Source organism: Toxorhynchites rutilus, unplaced genomic scaffold, assembly GCF_029784135.1.
Source record: "Toxorhynchites rutilus septentrionalis strain SRP unplaced genomic scaffold, ASM2978413v1 HiC_scaffold_36, whole genome shotgun sequence".
Classification (NCBI taxonomy): Eukaryota; Metazoa; Arthropoda; class Insecta; order Diptera; family Culicidae; genus Toxorhynchites; species Toxorhynchites rutilus.
The window spans coordinates 60,264-80,362 of NW_026599938.1; the positions used below are offsets into that span (position 1 = coordinate 60,264).

General features: G+C 37.7%; 1 protein-coding gene across 1 annotated transcript in view; it reads right to left on the minus strand.

The window, feature by feature from the left end:
- The window catches only part of LOC129782031 (uncharacterized), a 71,898-nt gene extending 56,837 nt beyond the window's left edge, over positions 1–15,061 (minus strand). Inside the window, exons 1-3 of the mRNA XM_055789515.1 lie at positions 14,961–15,061; positions 12,020–12,175; positions 2,239–2,394 (exon numbers count right to left, since the gene is read on the minus strand). Coding sequence (XP_055645490.1) covers positions 2,239–2,394; positions 12,020–12,044 — 181 coding nt within the window. The 5' untranslated portion in view covers positions 12,045–12,175; positions 14,961–15,061. The remainder of the gene's footprint in view (positions 1–2,238; positions 2,395–12,019; positions 12,176–14,960) is intronic.
- Between the last annotated feature and the right edge of the window lie 5,038 nt (positions 15,062–20,099).

Below are 20,099 nucleotides of genomic sequence, written 5' to 3' on the forward strand. Positions count from 1 at the left end.
ATATCTAATCGTTACTGAAAATAATCTGCCAGTTCCTCTGGGAATTTAAAATTACATTCAAGTGAAAGAGTTTATTTTAATGTTTTCTATCCATGTAACACTGTGACCAAATACATTTGGTCACAGTGTTACAGAATAGCTTCTGAAGATTATTCTTCCCTATCAGTAGAATATTTCCGTATCCAATATTGGATGCATAAAACCTTGTGCATCCAACGTAACACTCTCGTTTTCGAAGTCCCCCAAATATTCATTCATTCAGAATGAATTCAGATTCAAATTCAAACAAATGATCTCTAAATCAACGATAGTCCTACGTCACCCTTGCGGTTATACCATAGATATAACCCACTTCCTGTTTTTCTTGTTGCTGATGCAGTGACGCTAACTGAAACTAGCACAATGTCGCTAGTACTAGCACAATGTCGCATAGACAAGAATTTTTACATTTTCCGGATTTTTTGCAAAAAGGGACTGCATAATAATTATGAAGAGGGTTGGCGATACAACCGAGCCTTGGGGAATTCCCCTTTCTTGGATTTTCAATGAAGATTTTGTGTTGTTGACTATGGCTCTGAGTTCTATTTTCTAGGAAACTTTTCACATAGAAACCTAGTCTTCCACGGATCACCCAGTCGAAGAGACTCTTCAATACTGGATATCTCCATGCTGATCAAATGCTTTACTTAGATAAAGTGATGCCACATCTGCGTGGTGATCTTTCTCAATAACGTCATGTACAATAGCCTGTAGATCTTCGAGGTGATCTTCTGTGCATTTTCCCGCACGAAAAGCGAACTGTCTTGGATCGAGCAGCTTATTAGACTCTAAAAAGGTCTTTAGGCGTCGATTTACTATCCTTTCTAGAACTTTTCCAACACAACTCAAAAGAGTCGAAAATTGTATAGAAGATGTTGGTTTTGACTACGTCTTTCATTTCTGTACCGGGGTGTTAGTTCAAAGTTTCTAAAACGAGAGAGTGACGCTGGACTGCAAGGTTTTGAACGTTAATACCTCTTTACCGGCTGGATGGAGTGGTATAATAATCACTTCATCCAAGAGATAAAATGTCAACGAATTATATGATTGTCACTTATCGGTTCAAAAGCTTAAAAATTGCTTTGAAAGCAAGCTATTGAAATCATAACAATCTTGCTCATTGATGATGATTGGTGATCGCAATGTGTTCCCGAACACGGTCACAAAATATAGGCACATGAAGAAACCGTGATTTGTTTTGCTCGCTTGCATGAGTGTTTGGGCATTGAGCTTCGTATTACGGAATGGAGGAGTAGGCATGACAATATGGGGTTGCAGTAGAAATGAACACACTTTTAAAATCAAAATTATGAATGAGAATTAATTTTCCCAAAAAAAAATTAGTACTCTATGTAAATGAAAATCACTTTTGCTTGCAAGTAGTGAAAAAATATCATGCAAAAATTGTGTCTCTAGATAATTTTATATTATAATGTTATGTTCTGGTGAGAATATCTGAAAAATCTGAAAATCGTTAAAATTAGGGTCATAACGACGTTCGTCTAATAGGTAAATAACACCAAGAAAAAAATTTCATACAAATTTTAGCAATTTAAAACTGCTTTAAGGGCGACTGATAGAGAATAGCTGGTCTCATACAAACTAATGTCGTATCCAGATGACACCATTCCACCGTCAACGCGAAAAGCAGACATACGCAAGGCGTGAGTACTTTCACTCGCATCGGTTTCTGTTCTGCTTTCGCATGGAACAGTCATGAAAAATTGTTTGCGTATGAATGCGTCCGAGCGAAGTAATATTCGCACCCATTTACGCATTCGGCTTGGTGTTCCCGTGATGTAATCCAATAGCATCAGTTTGGCTTGGTGTTCCCGTGATGTAATCCAATAGCATCAGTTTGGCTTGGTGTTCCCGTGATGTAATCCAATAGCATTTGGATCCAAAAATGGTCCAGTCGGTAATTTTTCCGATCATAGAGAACAAACTCATTGCACCACTGATACGCTCAAAATATTTCAAAAATCCAAATATTTGTCGAGTTGTTATCCAATCAATTTTAGATCGGAACCAATGACGGAGAGGTCGAGAGAGAACGCGGTTTTGGTCATAGAATACGTCAACGGCGATCGCTTCATAAGTTTTCCAACCAGTGCTTTAAACAATCTTTGGTTTTTAAATTACAACATACGAATCAACAAATTAGAAGAATAAAAAAATTGATTGTTCTATTGTACATACCTTTCAATTCATCGACAACAGACATGCTTTCATTGCTAGACAACGTATTTCCAGTATCAGAATTCTTTTGTTTTGAGCCTGTTTGTTGTGAAGGAACGTCATTTCGAATGGCTGAATTTTGTGCGATATCGTCTAAAGATTTCTGGATGCAATCACCTGAAAATATACATGAGGGTAAAAAAGTATTTAATGAAAGTCATAGCCGGAAAATTACTTCATTTAATTAAAAAAAGTTAAGATAATTTAATCACAGTTGTTATCAATAACCTATTACAATGCTAATTGATTGGACAAAACACTTCAGTTTGTTTGTACTCATACATTTAGTTTACACACCGTCGGTTTCGTACAGAATCATACACGTTTTGTTTTACTTCTACAACTTTTTCGGACACGTTGCAGAGTTATGCTCACACAAACTGCGTCGTCAATCTAAGGACACACGGGAACTTCCGATCGGACACAATTTTTTCTTCACGCGAATTCTCGGGAAACAAAAACACACTTTTAGGTATAGTCTTTTTCTCTACACAAGCCAAAGGATAACTTCAAAAACACACAGCCCTCGGTTGAGTGCAATTTACGGCTGGAATTTTGCAATCGGCTGACTGCACACAAAAATTTTGAAGGTAGCAACGGAAGCGGGATCGGTTGAGCCAACACGATGTAATCACCTAAGACAAGACGTGACAACTGGCTTCTTACTCTTCTTTCTGCATTTTCTTCGACCAAGTGCTAGATAACAGGGAAGCGAGATGTGAAGGTTGCCAAATGTTATAAAATTTCGGAAGATTATTTTCCCATGAAAAACATGTGTTCTTCGTATCATGTATTTTCTGAGTTGCATAATTTTTTTTGTATTAATCTTCCGACCGAATATCACATATTTTAAACAATAAGTATTTTCCTGTTATTTTGGTATCCAAAAAATAAAATGTGAAGAGATAAAGAAAACTAGAAAACGTAGATTTGATAGTAGGTGTATGATATGTTGACATATATGAATTAAATTCAAAGTTCATTTTATTTATCAAGAGATTACGGGCCTTACCGTTTACACTTCAAGATGAAAACGGAATGGACGACACGCCATGAAATTTCGTTTTACGAGTTAGAGAAAATGATGGGTTTTCAGGTAGAATGAACACTCTTCAAATAGAAATTATGAATGAAAATTAACTTCTCCGTATCATATTAGTGTTGATTGTGAATGGAAAACTTTGCTTTCTTCATTTGGTAAAATAATCTCGTACAAAAATTGTATCTGAAGATAATTTTATATTATAATGAGTAGTTTTAGTGAGAATATCGCAAAGTGTATAGAAAACAGGTCAAGTTAGGGTAAGAAAGACGTTCTTCAAGTAAATAAATAACGCCAAGTAAAAATTTTCATTCAGGTTTTAACAATTTAAAAGTGCCTTCGGGCCGAGTAGTAAGACTTGTTAAAAGCTTATTTCGTTTCCAGATATCGATACCGTATCTCTGTCATCGCGGATAAACTTCAATTCGTTTTTACCGTGGAGTGTATACGGAAATAAGGCCTTATAATTTAACTTTGATATCGTTCAAATACTAACAGTACTGAAATATTGATAAAATCATACATTCCCAAATAATAACATAGCGTTTATTCAGGTTTTTTTTCTGTAGGTATGTATGGTTTATTCAAGTTCCAATATGATTTTAAATACTTTTCTGCTGCGTTGGTTGTTATTTGTTATTAGATTATAATTATATTGCTAACTGCTTTACGGTTGGAAAATAATTGAATGCTCTTCTTTGTTAGGTCGCTGCTATTATGCTATGCTAGATGGCAAAATAATCCCGAAAAGATGTAGGGTGGAAATTCCGATGCAATGTTTCCTTCTCTTCGGGAACACAGGACGTAATAGAAACGAAAATATACAAAAAAAATCCATTATAGAAATTATCGCTAAATTGAAATGTGAATGCAACAATTATTCAATTTTGAATATATTTGGCAACATATTTATCTTTGTTAATTATTTTACTCATTAGCCAATCAGAAGGCGAGTTGCAAGTGGTCCGAGTTTGACAGAAGTGGTGGTCCGGAATCGGCCCCCTATTGTCATGTCTCGTCTCAGGCTTCGTTTATTGCGATAGTTGCACCGTATTCGTTCGATTAATAATTGATTTCTGTATCGGGGATCACTAGTCACCAATATCTACACAGTAGAATATAAATTGAAGCATTGTTTGTTTACAATGACATAAAGCTGCAAGGTCATCACCTGGTCTTATAGAAGGAGGAAGGAGAATAGAAGGAGTTACAGAGTATTGCTGTACGAATTTTCAAACGCGTTTTTCTCAAAACCATGTTTTTCAATTGGTGGTATCAATATATCAGGATCTACTCGACCGATTTGGCTGATATTTTTTATCAGCATTTAAAAATTAATTATCTAAAGCGATACATGCCGTTTTGACGTAGAACTACGTCTTTCATTAAGGGTGCCAAATCAGAAAACAGGTCACGTTTTTATGAAATAAAGTTAATGTTAATAACTATTTTTGCCGCAAACAGATTTTGGCGATTTACATACTAAACGAATCGGAAATTCCCTAAGATTTGTTTAATATGCTATACATTGGAATCTCCTGGTTTGTAAATGGTTAAAATTCATGAAAACTTTAAGCGTTTTCATTTTTCCTTACATTTGTTCTGTCCATTTGCGTGCTTTCCAGAACAGAGCTGGCAATAACGAGCATTGAAGGGGAAATCGTAGGATTTAAAGTCTCCGCGAACAGAGGAAAAGAAGAAGATTGAAGGGGAACACTTGCCTAGAGTATAAACAGTGGATCTCGCTGAGGCAAACTTTTATCATTCCACTCCGACCGTCGACAGAGACGGACGTGTTTGGAGCTCCATTCATTACCTGATTTTTAAAAAGCTATTTATTTCTCTTTTCAGATTGTCTACCTGCGATTCATCAACTACCTGTCTGCCCTTGAGGACTACAACAATGGGGAAAACCCGGTCAACCGACCCAGGCATACCACATGGCACCAACAAACGACATCGATCGGACACCGGCAAGGAGCCAATATTAGAAAGAAACCGCTATGCTTTATTGGATGGCCATACCGAGGAGGAACCAACTACCGAGAAAGTAAATGTAGAGAAAAAGGTGAAAGTACCACCTTATTTTACAACATCGAGAGATATAGGAACTTTGAGGTCCGAACTGCTGGCGCTGAAATTGCAGCCAGTTTTTAAAATATGCAGCATCGGGATTAAAATCACTAGTCCCAACCTGGAGCAATATAAAATAATTGGATCATACCTGAAATCAAAAAATCATGAGTTTTACACTCACGATACGCCGTCTGAAAAACCATTTAAGGTGGTGTTGCGAGGTCTTCCTGCTATTGAGTTGGAGGATATTAAAAAAGATCTGGAACAATCATACAATATTCAGCTGTTAGCTGTATATCGGATGACTAGGCATAAAACGCCAGACAATGGGTATTCCAATGTTTTGTACCTGATCCACTTCAAGAAAGGATCAGCCAACATAACTCGCATAAGAGAAATCAGTGAGATCTTCAACATCTCGGTACAATGGGACCGATACAAACCTCAACATCGGGATGTAACGCAATATTCAAATTGCCTTGGTTTCGGACACGGAACAAGAAACTGTCACATGAAAACTCGTTGTGGCAAGTGTGCTGCTGACCACCTAACAAGCACTTGCAGCCTTCCAGAAAAAGAACCTCGCAAATGCGTTAACTGTGGCGAAAGTCACCAAGCCACCAGCCGTAGCTGCACAAAACGTGCGGATTTTAAACGTATCTGGAAGCAAGCTACTGATAAAACACAGAATAGGAAGAAGGTTCCAGAATTTACTGACAAAGAGTTCCCTCCAATGGTTTCTCGCACGATTCCTGTTCTTCCTCCTCTTCCACTTCCTACAGGTCGCCCCCAAACGGCCTCTTCTAGCGAAAAGCCAAAAAAGGAGCAACCGAGCTATAGTAAGGTTGCAGCTATTGGTTTATCACCTACACCAAAACCTTCACCTCATTCCTCTTCTACTGAGGAGCTTTATAGCATGCAAGAACTTGCAACCCTGTTCTTGAACTAGATCGACAGACTAGAAGTTGTCGCAACCAACAGGAACAAGTACAAGTTATGCTACATTTTTATTATAACCATGGATCGGTCATCTCTAAGGCTAATTAATTGGAATGCCTGCTCTCTTAAGAGTAAGCTTATCGAGTTCACTGACTTCCTGGTGACAAACAGCATCGACGTAGCTATCGTTACTGAGACGCATCTTAAACCGAATATTAATATTCGAGTCCCGAATTATCGTCTATTGAGAATGGATCGTGCTGGTTCTGGTGGAGGAGGTGTTGCCTTAGCCATCAGAAATAACATCAGATATCGACTTTTGCCGTGTCTGAAACTCAACATCATCGAAGCTATTGGGGCGGAAATCACAACATCGATTGGGTCTATTATCGTGATTGCGGTCTACTATCCCAAACAGACGTCAATCAGAGATGGCTCAGCGTTGTTTCTTAAAAACGATATCATCAAGCTAACACGAAGGCAGTCGAAATACGTCATCGGCGGGGACATTAATGCTCGACATCAGTCCTGGGGAAACCAAAGGAGGAATCAATATGGAGTGACTCTAAATGATGATCTACAGTGTGGGCGCTACAGGATTCTTAGTCCAGCGACCCCCACTCGCATTTCTCGTTCTGGAGTACATTCCATAATTGATTTCTTCATTACCAACATGGATCGCCACATCGGTGATCCTATTGCCCTTAACGAGTTGAGTTCGGATCACTTCCCAGTGATGGTTGAATTGGGAGTGAATGTCGTAGTCAGGAGGCCACAATGTAGACGGGACCATCATCGTGCGAATTGGGTGGAATTCCAGCAGCTTATTGACAACAACATTGATCTCAATCAGCCTCTTGAATCTCCCGAAGATATCGAAGCAACAGTCAGCTCTATTCAAACTGCAGTTATTCAGGCTCGCCAAAACCACATCCCAGAAACGATTCAGGTGAGTGACTCTGTTCAAATTGATTCCATTACTAAACATTTGATTAGGCTTCGGAACCTCTATCGAGGGCAGTACCAACGTACTGGTATTCGAGAGAGGAAACGACAGTATAATCAGTTAACCAAGGTTATCCAGGCCAGAATGATTGATCTCCGTAACAAAAAATTCGCAAAAGATATTAGTAAACTTCCGAATAACTCCAAGCCTTTTTGGAGGCTCGCTAAAATTCTCAAGACCAAGTCTAATCCTATTCCTCCTCTTCTTCAACCTGACAATTCAGAACGATTGATAACACCTGCCGAAAAGGCTAATGCAATTGGCAACCATTTCGCTAGTTCACACAATCTTGGCCAGAACATTACAAGTCCATTTGAAGCTTCGGCGAATGATACTGTAAGGGCTATTGACAATATCCATTCTGTACCTCAAGAGAGTGAAATCATCTCGACTGCAGAGGTTATCTCGGTTATACGCTCGTTGAAGAATATGAAGGCCCCCGGCTTCGACAGTATATTTAACATTGAGTTGAAACATCTTAGTAACAACTTATATGAAATTATGACTTCTGTCTTCAACAGATGTCTATCACTTGGCTACTTCCCCTCGAGTTGGAAGTTGGCAAAAGTGATCCCGATACTAAAACCCGGAAAAGATCCTTCTTCTTCAAAGAGCTATCGACCAATTAGCCTTCTCCCAGCATTTTCGAAAGTATTCGAAAAAAATATATTAACGCGCATTCTTGCTTTTGCAGATGAGCACAATATATTTTTGGATGAGCAGTTTGGATTCCGAAAAGGTCACTCTACAATTCACCAGCTTCGTAGAGTATACAATATAATCAGACGAAACAAGTCAGTTTCAAAATCATCTGCCATGGCACTTCTTGATGTTGAAAAAGCATTTGATAATGTTTGGCATAATGGTCTCATTTACAAGCTTCAGAACTTTGGTTTTCCTACATACTTGATAAAAATTATAAAAAATTATCTTTCTGATAGAGCGTTCAATGTTTCTATAAACAATATTTCATCAGAGAAATTCATTGTGAATGCAGGTGTTCCTCAAGGATCCATCTTGGGACCAATTCTTTTCAATATCTACACTTCATGCTTGGTTTTAAAGTCTGTGTTAGGGAACATTTTTCGATGAGAACAAAAGTCCCCCTACTTTCATGTATTTGCAATGCCGATTTCCCCAAGGCTGCTTGGTTTTGATGGCTGTGTTAGGGAAACCGTAAATCGGGCCAATCAGAACGATGCAGTTAGGGCGTTTAGATAACGCCTAATATTTTACAGTTATTCAATTGTTTATCTAATGAAAAACAACATTTTGTTTGTTGCGATAGATGCGTAGAAATATTCCCTATCAAGTGATGCAAACATCTCTCCTATCCAGTAAGAAATGTTCGAGCTATAAGCATTCGAAATCTTTCATTTTTTCCTGCATGTTCTGTGTTTAGGTTTTCATTTTACCCTCCATATATTCCGGTTATACGTAGTCCCACGTCAAAACGGCAAATGGTTTTAAAAGTTATAGTTTCTGCAGCAAATTATTTATTGTGCATTCGTCTACATTCGAATTAAAGGTAAAACCTTGTAAAATTATATAGATTTCAATTTATAATTTTTCTCATTGATTTTTAAAGAGGTAAGCGGCCACAGGAGGTTACTCAGCTGGAGGTGCTGGAACCGGGTTTTGTGCCGCTTAAAGATAATTAACTGCCACATCCGCAGCAACCGGCCTGGGAGGAACCATTCGTGCCCGAGGAATGATATTTGGTCTCACTCCGTAAGCATTGTTGATCTGCTGAACGACAATTCTGCGAGCTTTTTCCAACCGATCGGTGTTATTGTTGCGGAAACAGCCGAGTTGATATAGATAGAGCAACACTCCTACGAAAACTACCGTTAAGCATCTTGCCGGAGACGAGTATAGATATACAGGTCGGACTCGATTATATGTGATTCGATTATATACAATTTTGGACTCGATTATATACAGCTTGGAAAAAAAAAATTTCTAACTTATTTCAAGAAGGAAAGGAGAGCCTTTCAGCGTTAAGGTGATGTTTAAGTGGCTATTACATGTGCAGTGGGGTAAAAATCGGGATTTTTTAAGATATTGCTTGAATTTTCACCAGGAATTGTTTAGATCGATATTGCAGCCAAATAATGAAAGATAGAAGTTGGGCGTCAAAGAACGAATTGTAGAGTGGTTAAAGAACTTCAATTTAATTGTTGCAAAACAATGTAGTTCAATTTAAAATTTTAGGATAAAATTAATAATAACACATTAAAAATTATTAACTTTGAAGTTTTTCACTTCCAAAATGTTATTAACATCCACTAATTGAGTTGTTCCACTACTAATCCTGTACTAATTTTTCTCATCTTGCAAATGAAATCATCAAAATTGTCTTCCTTAGCGTACTTTTTAATGTAGAGCCAGTTTGAAGCAACAGAGTCCGAAACAAAAAAAAAAACTATCTCTTCTCTGTTCTATAAAAAAAAATGTGGTAATATCTAATCGTTACTGAAAATAATCTGCCAGTTCCTCTGGGAATTTAAAACTACATTCAAGTGAAAGAGTTCATTTTAATGTTTTCTATCCATGTAACACTGTGACCAAATACATTTGGTTTTGTGATTTTTCAATCAATCGCAATTAACAGAATAGCTTCTGAAGATTATTCTTCCCTATCAGTAGAATATTTCCGTATCCAATATTGGATGCATAAAACCTTGTGCATCCAACGTAACACTTTCGTTTTCGAAGTCCCCCAAATATTCATTCATTCAGAATGAATTCAGATTCAAATTCAAACAAATGATCTCTAAATCAACGATAGTCCTACGTCACCCTTGCGGTTATACCATAGATATAACCCACTTCCTGTTTTTCTTGTTGCTGATGCAGTGACGCTAACTGAAACTAGCACAATGTCGCTAGTACTAGCACAATGTCGCATAGACAAGAATTTTTACATTTTCCGGATTTTTTGCAAAAAGGGACTGCATAATAATTATGAAGAGGGTTGGCGATACAACCGAGCCTTGGGGAATTCCCCTTTCTTGGATTTTCAATGAAGATTTTGTGTTGTTGACTATGGCTCTGAGTTCTATTTTCTAGGAAACTTTTCACATAGAAACCTAGTCTTCCACGGATCACCCAGTCGAAGAGACTCTTCAATACTGGATATCTCCATGCTGATCAAATGCTTTACTTAGATAAAGTGATGCCACATCTGCGTGGTGATCTTTCTCAATAACGTCATGTACAATAGCCTGTAGATCTTCGAGGTGATCTTCTGTGCATTTTCCCGCACGAAAAGCGAACTGTCTTGGATCAAGCAGCTTATTAGACTCTAAAAAGGTCTTTAGGCGTCGATTTACTATCCTTTCTAGAACTTTTCCAACACAACTCAAAAGAGTCGAAAATTGTATAGAAGATGTTGGTTTTGACTACGTCTTTCATTTCTGTACCGGGGTGTTAGTTCAAAGTTTCTAAAACGAGAGAGTGACGCTGGACTGCAAGGTTTTGAACGTTAATATCTCTTTACCGGCTGGATGGAGTGGTATAATAATCACTTCATCCAAGAGATAAAATGTCAACGAATTATATGATTGTCACTTATCGGTTCAAAAGCTTAAAAATTGCTTTGAAAGCAAGCTATTGAAATCATAACAATCTTGCTCATTGATGATGATTGGTGATCGCAATGTGTTCCCGAACACGGTCACAAAATATAGGCACATGAAGAAACCGTGATTTGTTTTGCTCGCTTGCATGAGTGTTTGGGCATTGAGCTTCGTATTACGGAATGGAGGAGTAGGCATGACAATATGGGGTTGCAGTAGAAATGAACACACTTTTAAAATCAAAATTATGAATGAGAATTAATTTTCCCAAAAAAAAAATTAGTACTCTATGTAAATGAAAATCACTTTTGCTTGCAAGTAGTGAAAAAATATCATGCAAAAATTGTGTCTCTAGATAATTTTATATTATAATGTTATGTTCTGGTGAGAATATCTGAAAAATCTGAAAATCGTTTAAATTAGGGTCATAACGACGTACGTCTAATAGGTAAATAACACCAAGAAAAAAATTTCATACAAATTTTAGCAATTTAAAACTGCTTTAAGGGCGACTGATAGAGAATAGCTGGTCTCATACAAACTAATGTCGTATCCAGATGACACCATTCCACCGTCAACGCGAAAAGCAGACATACGCAAGGCGTGAGTACTTTCACTCGCATCGGTTTCTGTTCTGCTTTCGCATGGAACAGTCATGAAAAATTGTTTGCGTATGAATGCGTCCGAACGAAGTAATATTCGCACCCATTTACGCATTCGGCTTGGTGTTCCCGTGATGTAATCCAATAGCATCAGTTTGGCTTGGTGTTCCCGTGATGTAATCCAATAGCATTTAGATCCAAAAATGGTCCAGTCGGTAATTTTTCCGATCATAGAGAACAAACTCATTGCACCACTGATACGCTCAAAATATTTCAAAAATCCAAATATTTGTCGAGTTGTTATCCAATCAATTTTAGATCGGAACCAATGACGGAGAGGTCGAGAGAGAACGCGGTTTTGGTCATAGAATTCGTCAACGGCGATCGCTTCATAAGTTTTCCAACCAGTGCTTTAAACAATCTTTGGTTTTTAAATTACAACATACGAATCAACAAATTAGAAGAATAAAAAAATTGATTGTTCTATTGTACATACCTTTCAATTCATCGACAACAGACATGCTTTCATTGCTAGACAACGTATTTCCAGTATCAGAATTCTTTTGTTTTGAGCCTGTTTGTTGTGAAGGAACGTCATTTCGAATGGCTGAATTTTGTGCGATATCGTCTAAAGATTTCTGGATGCAATCACCTGAAAATATACATGAGGGTAAAAAAGTATTTAATGAAAGTCATAGCCGGAAAATTACTTCATTTAATTAAAAAAAGTTAAGATAATTTAATCACAGTTGTTATCAATAACCTATTACAATGCAAATTGATTGGACAAAACACTTCAGTTTGTTTGTACTCATACATTTAGTTTACACACCGTCGGTTTCGTACAGAATCATACACGTTTTGTTTTACTTCTACAACTTTTTCGGACACGTTGCAGAGTTATGCTCACACAAACTGCGTCGTCAATCTAAGGACACACGGGAACTTCCGATCGGACACAATTTTTTCTTCACGCGAATTCTCGGGAAACAAAAACACACTTTTAGGTATAGTCTTTTTCTCTACACAAGCCAAAGGATAACTTCAAAAACACACAGCCCTCGGTTGAGTGCAATTTACGGCTGGAATTTTGCAATCGGCTGACTGCACACAAAAATTTTGAAGGTAGCAACGGAAGCGGGATCGGTTGAGCCAACACGATGTAATCACCTAAGACAAGACGTGACAACTGGCTTCTTACTCTTCTTTCTGCATTTTCTTCGACCAAGTGCTAGATAACAGGGAAGCGAGATGTGAAGGTTGCCAAATGTTATAAAATTTCGGAAGATTATTTTCCCATGAAAAACATGTGTTCTTCGTATCATGTATTTTCTGAGTTGCATAATTTTTTTTGTATCAATCTTCCTACCGAATATCACATATTTTAAACAATAAGTATTTTCCTGTTATTTTGGTATCCAAAAAATAAAATGTGAAGAGATAAAGAAAACTAGAAAACGTAGATTTGATAGTAGGTGTATGATATGTTGACATATATGAATTAAATTCAAAGTTCATTTTATTTATCAAGAGATTACGGGCCTTACCGTTTACACTTCAAGATGAAAACGGAATGGACGACACGCCATGAAATTTCGTTTTACGAGTTAGAGAAAATGATGGGTTTTCAGGTAGAATGAACACTCTTCAAATAGAAATTATGAATGAAAAATAAATTCTCCGTATCATATTAGTGTTGATTGTGAATGGAAAACTTTGCTTTCTTCATTTGGTAAAATAATCTCGTACAAAAATTGTATCTGAAAATAATTTTATATTATAATGAGTAGTTTTAGTGAGAATATCGCAAAGTGTATAGAAAACAGGTCAAGTTAGGGTAAGAAAGACGTTCTTCAAGTAAATAAATAACGCCAAGTAAAAATTTTCATTCAGGTTTTAACAATTTAAAAGTGCCTTCGGGCCGAGTAGTAAGACTTGTTAAAAGCTTATTTCGTTTCCAGATATCGATACCGTATCTCTGTCATCGCGGATAAACTTCAATTCGTTTTTACCGTGGAGTGTATACGGAAATAAGGCCTTATAATTTAACTTTGATATCGTTCAAATACTAACAGTACTGAAATATTGATAAAATCATACATTCCCAAATAATAACATAGCGTTTATTCAGGTTTTTTTTCTGTAGGTATGTATGGTTTATTCAAGTTCCAATATGATTTTAAATACTTTTCTGCTGCGTTGGTTGTTATTTGTTATTAGATTATAATTATATTGCTAACTGCTTTACGGTTGGAAAATAATTGAATGCTCTTCTTTGTTAGGTCGCTGCTATTATGCTATGCTAGATGGCAAAATAATCCCGAAAAGATGTAGGGTGGAAATTCCGATGCAATGTTTCCTTCTCTTCGGGAACACCGGACGTAATAGAAACGAAAATATACAAAAAAAATCCATTATAGAAATTATCGCTAAATTGAAATGTGAATGCAACAATTATTCAATTTTGAATATATTTGGCAACATATTTATCTTTGTTAATTATTTTACTCATTAGCCAATCAGAAGGCGAGTTGCAAGTGGTCCGAGTTTGACAGAAGTGGTGGTCCGGAATCGGCCCCCTATTGTCATGTCTCGTCTCAGGCTTCGTTTATTGCGATAGTTGCACCGTATTCGTTCGATTAATAATTGATTTCTGTATCGGGGATCACTAGTCACCAATATCTACACAGTAGAATATAAATTGAAGCATTGTTTGTTTACAATGACATAAAGCTGCAAGGTCATCACCTGGTCTTATAGAAGGAGGAAGGAGAATAGAAGGAGTTACAGAGTATTGCTGTACGAATTTTCAAACGCGTTTTTCTCAAAACCATGTTTTTCAATTGGTGGTATCAATATATCAGGATCTACTCGACCGATTTGACTGATATTTTTTATCAGCATTTAAAAATTAATTATCTAAAGCGTTACATGCCGTTTTGACGTAGAACTACGTCTTTCATTAAGGGTGCCAAATCAGAAAACAGGTCACGTTTTTATGAAATAAAGTTAATGTTAATAACTATTTTTGCCGCGAACAGATTTTGGCGATTTACATACTAAACGAATCGGAAATTCCCTAAGATTTGTTTAATATGCTATACATTGGAATCTCCTGGTTTGTAAATGGTTAAAATTCATGAAAACTTTAAGCGTTTTCATTTTTCCTTACATTTGTTCTGTCCATTTGCGTGCTTTCCAGAACAGAGCTGTCAATAACGAGCATTGAAGGGGAAATCGTAGGATTTAAAGTCTCCGCGAACAGAGGAAAAGAAGAAGATTGAAGGGGAACACTTGCCTAGAGTATAAACAGTGGATCTTGCTGAGGCAAACTTTTATCATTCCACTCCGACCGTCGACAGAGACGGACGTGTTTGGAGCTCCATTCATTACCTGATTTTTAAAAAGCTATTTATTTCTCTTTTCAGATTGTCTACCTGCGATTCATCAACTACCTGTCTGCCCTTGAGGACTACAACAATGGGGAAAACCCGGTCAACCGACCCAGGCATACCACATGGCACCAACAAACGACATCGATCGGACACCGGCAAGGAGCCAATATTAGAAAGAAACCGCTATGCTTTATTGGATGGCCATACCGAGGAGGAACCAACTACCGAGAAAGTAAATGTAGAGAAAAAGGTGAAAGTACCACCTTATTTTACAACATCGAGAGATATAAGAACTTTGAGGTCCGAACTGCTGGCGCTGAAATTGCAGCCAGTTTTTAAAATATGCAGCATCGGGATTAAAATCACTAGTCCCAACCTGGAGCAATATAAAATAATTGGATCATACCTGAAATCAAAAAATCATGAGTTTTACACTCACGATACGCCGTCTGAAAAACCATTTAAGGTGGTGTTGCGAGGTCTTCCTGCTATTGAGTTGGAGGATATTAAAAAAGATCTGGAACAATCATACAATATTCAGCTGTTAGCTGTATATCGGATGACTAGGCATAAAACGCCAGACAATGGGTATTCCAATGTTTTGTACCTAATCCACTTCAAGAAAGGATCAGCCAACATAACTCGCATAAGAGAAATCAGTGAGATCTTCAACATCTCGGTACAATGGGACCGATACAAACCTCAACATCGGGATGTAACGCAATGTTCAAATTGCCTTGGTTTCGGACACGGAACAAGAAACTGTCACATGAAAACTCGTTGTGGCAAGTGTGCTGCTGACCACCTAACAAGCACTTGCAGCCTTCCAGAAAAAGAACCTCGCAAATGCGTTAACTGTGGCGAAAGTCACCAAGCCACCAGCCGTAGCTGCACAAAACGTGCGGATTTTAAACGTATCTGGAAGCAAGCTACTGATAAAACACAGAATAGGAAGAAGGTTCCAGAATTTACTGACAAAGAGTTCCCTCCAATGGTTTCTCGCACGATTCCTGTTCTTCCTCCTCTTCCACTTCCTACAGGTCGCCCCCAAACGGCCTCTTCTAGCGAAAAGCCAAAAAGGAGCAACCGAGCTATAGTAAGGTTGCAGCTATTGGTTTATCACCTACACCAAAACCTTCACCTCATTCCTCTTCTACTGAGGAGCTTTATAGCATGCAAGAACTTGCAACCCTGTTCTTGAACTAGATCGACAGACTAGAAGTTGTCGCAACCAACAGGAACAAGTACAAGTTATGCTACATTTTTATTATAACCATGGATCGGTCATCTCTAAGGCTAATTAATTGGAATGCCTGCTCTCTTAAGAGTAAGCTTATCGAGTTCACTGACTTCCTGGTGACAAACAGCATCGACGTAGCTATCGTTACTGAGACGCATCTTAAACCGAATATTAATATTCGAGTCCCGAATTATCGTCTATTGAGAATGGATCGTGCTGGTTCTGGTGGAGGAGGTGTTGCCTTAGCCATCAGAAATAACATCAGATATCGACTTTTGCCGTGTCTGAAACTCAACATCATCGAAGCTATTGGGGCGGAAATCACAACATCGATTGGGTCTATTATCGTGATTGCGGTCTACTATCCCAAACAGACGTCAATCAGAGATGGCTCAGCGTTGCTTCTTAAAAACGATATCATCAAGCTAACACGAAGGCAGTCGAAATACGTCATCGGCGGGGACATTAATGCTCGACATCAGTCCTGGGGAAACCAAAGGAGGAATCAATATGGAGTGACTCTAAATGATGATCTACAGTGTGGGCGCTACAGGATTCTTAGTCCAGCGACCCCCACTCGCATTTCTCGTTCTGGAGTACATTCCATAATTGATTTCTTCATTACCAACATGGATCGCCACATCGGTGATCCTATTGCCCTTAACGAGTTGAGTTCGGATCACTTCCCAGTGATGGTTGAATTGGGAGTGAATGTCGTAGTCAGGAGGCCACAATGTAGACGGGACCATCATCGTGCGAATTGGGTGGAATTCCAGCAGCTTATTGACAACAACATTGATCTCAATCAGCCTCTTGAATCTCCCGAAGATATCGAAGCAACAGTCAGCTCTATTCAAACTGCAGTTATTCAGGCTCGCCAAAACCACATCCCAGAAACGATTCAGGTGAGTGACTCTGTTCAAATTGATTCCATTACTAAACATTTGATTAGGCTTCGGAACCTCTATCGAGGGCAGTACCAACGTACTGGTATTCGAGAGAGGAAACGACAGTATAATCAGTTAACCAAGGTTATCCAGGCCAGAATGATTGATCTCCGTAACAAAAAATTCGCAAAAGATATTAGTAAACTTCCGAATAACTCCAAGCCTTTTTGGAGGCTCGCTAAAATTCTCAAGACCAAGTCTAATCCTATTCCTCCTCTTCTTCAACCTGACAATTCAGAACGATTGATATTACCTGCCGAAAAGGCTAATGCAATTGGCAACCATTTCGCTAGTTCACACAATCTTGGCCAGAACATTACAAGTCCATTTGAAGCTTCGGCGAATGATACTGTAAGGGCTATTGACAATATCCATTCTGTACCTCAAGAGAGTGAAATCATCTCGACTGCAGAGGTTATCTCGGTTATACGCTCGTTGAAGAATATGAAGGCCCCCGGCTTCGACAGTATATTTAACATTGAGTTGAAACATCTTAGTAACAACTTATATGAAATTATGACTTCTGTCTTCAACAGATGTCTATCACTTGGCTACTTCCCCTCGAGTTGGAAGTTGGCAAAAGTGATCCCGATACTAAAACCCGGAAAAGATCCTTCTTCTTCAAAGAGCTATCGACCAATTAGCCTTCTCCCAGCATTTTCGAAAGTATTCGAAAAAATTATATTAACGCGCATTCTTGCTTTTGCAGATGAGCACAATATATTTTTGGATGAGCAGTTTGGATTCCGAAAAGGTCACTCTACAATTCACCAGCTTCGTAGAGTATACAATATAATCAGACGAAACAAGTCAGTTTCAAAATCATCTGCCATGGCACTTCTTGATGTTGAAAAAGCATTTGATAATGTTTGGCATAATGGTCTCATTTACAAGCTTCAGAACTTTGGTTTTCCTACATACTTGATAAAAATTATAAAAAATTATCTTTCTGATAGAGCGTTCAATGTTTCTATAAACAATATTTCATCAGAGAAATTCATTGTGAATGCAGGTGTTCCTCAAGGATCCATCTTGGGACCAATTCTTTTCAATATCTACACTTCATGCTTGGTTTTAAAGTCTGTGTTAGGGAACATTTTTCGATGAGAACAAAAGTCCCCCTACTTTCATGTATTTGCAATGCCGATTTCCCCAAAGCTGCTTGGTTTTGATGGCTGTGTTAGGGAAACCGTAAATCGGGCCAATCAGAACGATGCAGTTAGGGCGTTTAGATAACGCCTAATATTTTACAGTTATTCAATTGTTTATCTAATGAAAAACAACATTTTGTTAGTTGCCGATAGATGCGTAGAAATATTCCCTATCAAGTGATGCAAACATCTCTCCTATCCAGTAAGAAATGTTCGAGCTATAAGCATTCGAAATCTTTCATTTTTTCCTGCATGTTCTGTGTTTAGGTTTTCATTTTACCCTCCATATATTCCGGTTATATGTAGTCCCACGTCAAAACGGCAAATGGTTTTAAAAGTTATAGTTTCTGCAGCAAATTATTTATTGTGCATTCGTCTACATTCGAATTAAAGGTAAAACCTTGTAAAATTATATAGATTTCAATTTATAATTTTTCTCATTGATTTTTAAAGAGGTAAGCGGCCACAGGAGGTTACTCAGCTGGAGGTGCTGGAACCGGGTTTTGTGCCGCTTAAAGATAATTAACTGCCACATCCGCAGCAACCGGCCTGGGAGGAACCATTCGTGCCCGAGGAATGATATTTGGTCTCACTCCGTAAGCATTGTTGATCTGCTGAACGACAATTCTGCGAGCTTTTTCCAACCGATCGGTGTTATTGTTGCGGAAACAGCCGAGTTGATATAGATAGAGCAACACTCCTACGAAAACTACCGTTAAGCATCTTGCCGGAGACGAGTATAGATATACAGGTCGGACTCGATTATATGTGATTCGATTATATACAATTTTGGACTCGATTATATACAGCTTGGAAAAAAAATATTTTCTAGCTTATTTCAAGAAGGAAAGGAGAGCCTTTCAGCGTTAAGGTGATGTTTAAGTGGCTATTACATGTGCAGTGGGGTAAAAATCGGGATTTTTTAAGATATTGCTTGAATTTTCACCAGGAATTGTTTAGATCGATATTGCAGCCAAATAATGAAAGATAGAAGTTGGGCGTAAAAGAACGAATTGTAGAGTGGTTAAAGAACTTCAATTTAATTGTTGCAAAACAATGTAGTTCAATTTAAAATTTTAGGATAAAATTAATAATAACACATTAAAAATTATTAACTTTGAAGTTTTTCACTTCCAAAATGTTATTAACATCCACTAATTGAGTTGTTCCACTACTAATCCTGTACTAATTTTTCTCATCTTGCAAATGAAATCATCAAAATTGTCTTCCTTAGCGTACTTTTTAATGTAGAGCCAGTTTGAAGCAACAGAGTCCGAAACAAAAAAAAAACTATCTCTTCTCTGTTCTATAAAAAAAATGTGGTAATATCTAATCGTTACTGAAAATAATCTGCCAGTTCCTCTGGGAATTTAAAATTACATTCAAGTGAAAGAGTTTATTTTAATGTTTTCTATCCATGTAACACTGTGACCAAATACATTTGGTTTTGTGATTTTTCAATCAATCGCAATTAACAGAATAGCTTCTGAAGATTATTCTTCCCTATCAGTAGAATATTTCCGTATCCAATATTGGATGCATAAAACCTTGTGCATCCAACGTAACACTCTCGTTTTCGAAGTCCCCCAAATATTCATTCATTCAGAATGAATTCAGATTCAAATTCAAACAAATGATCTCTAAATCAACGATAGTCCTACGTCACCCTTGCGGTTATACCATAGATATAACCCACTTCCTGTTTTTCTTGTTGCTGATGCAGTGACGCTAACTGAAACTAGCACAATGTCGCTAGTACTAGCACAATGTCGCATAGACAAGAATTTTTACATTTTCCGGATTTTTGCAAAAAGGGACTGCATAATAATTATGAAGAGGGTTG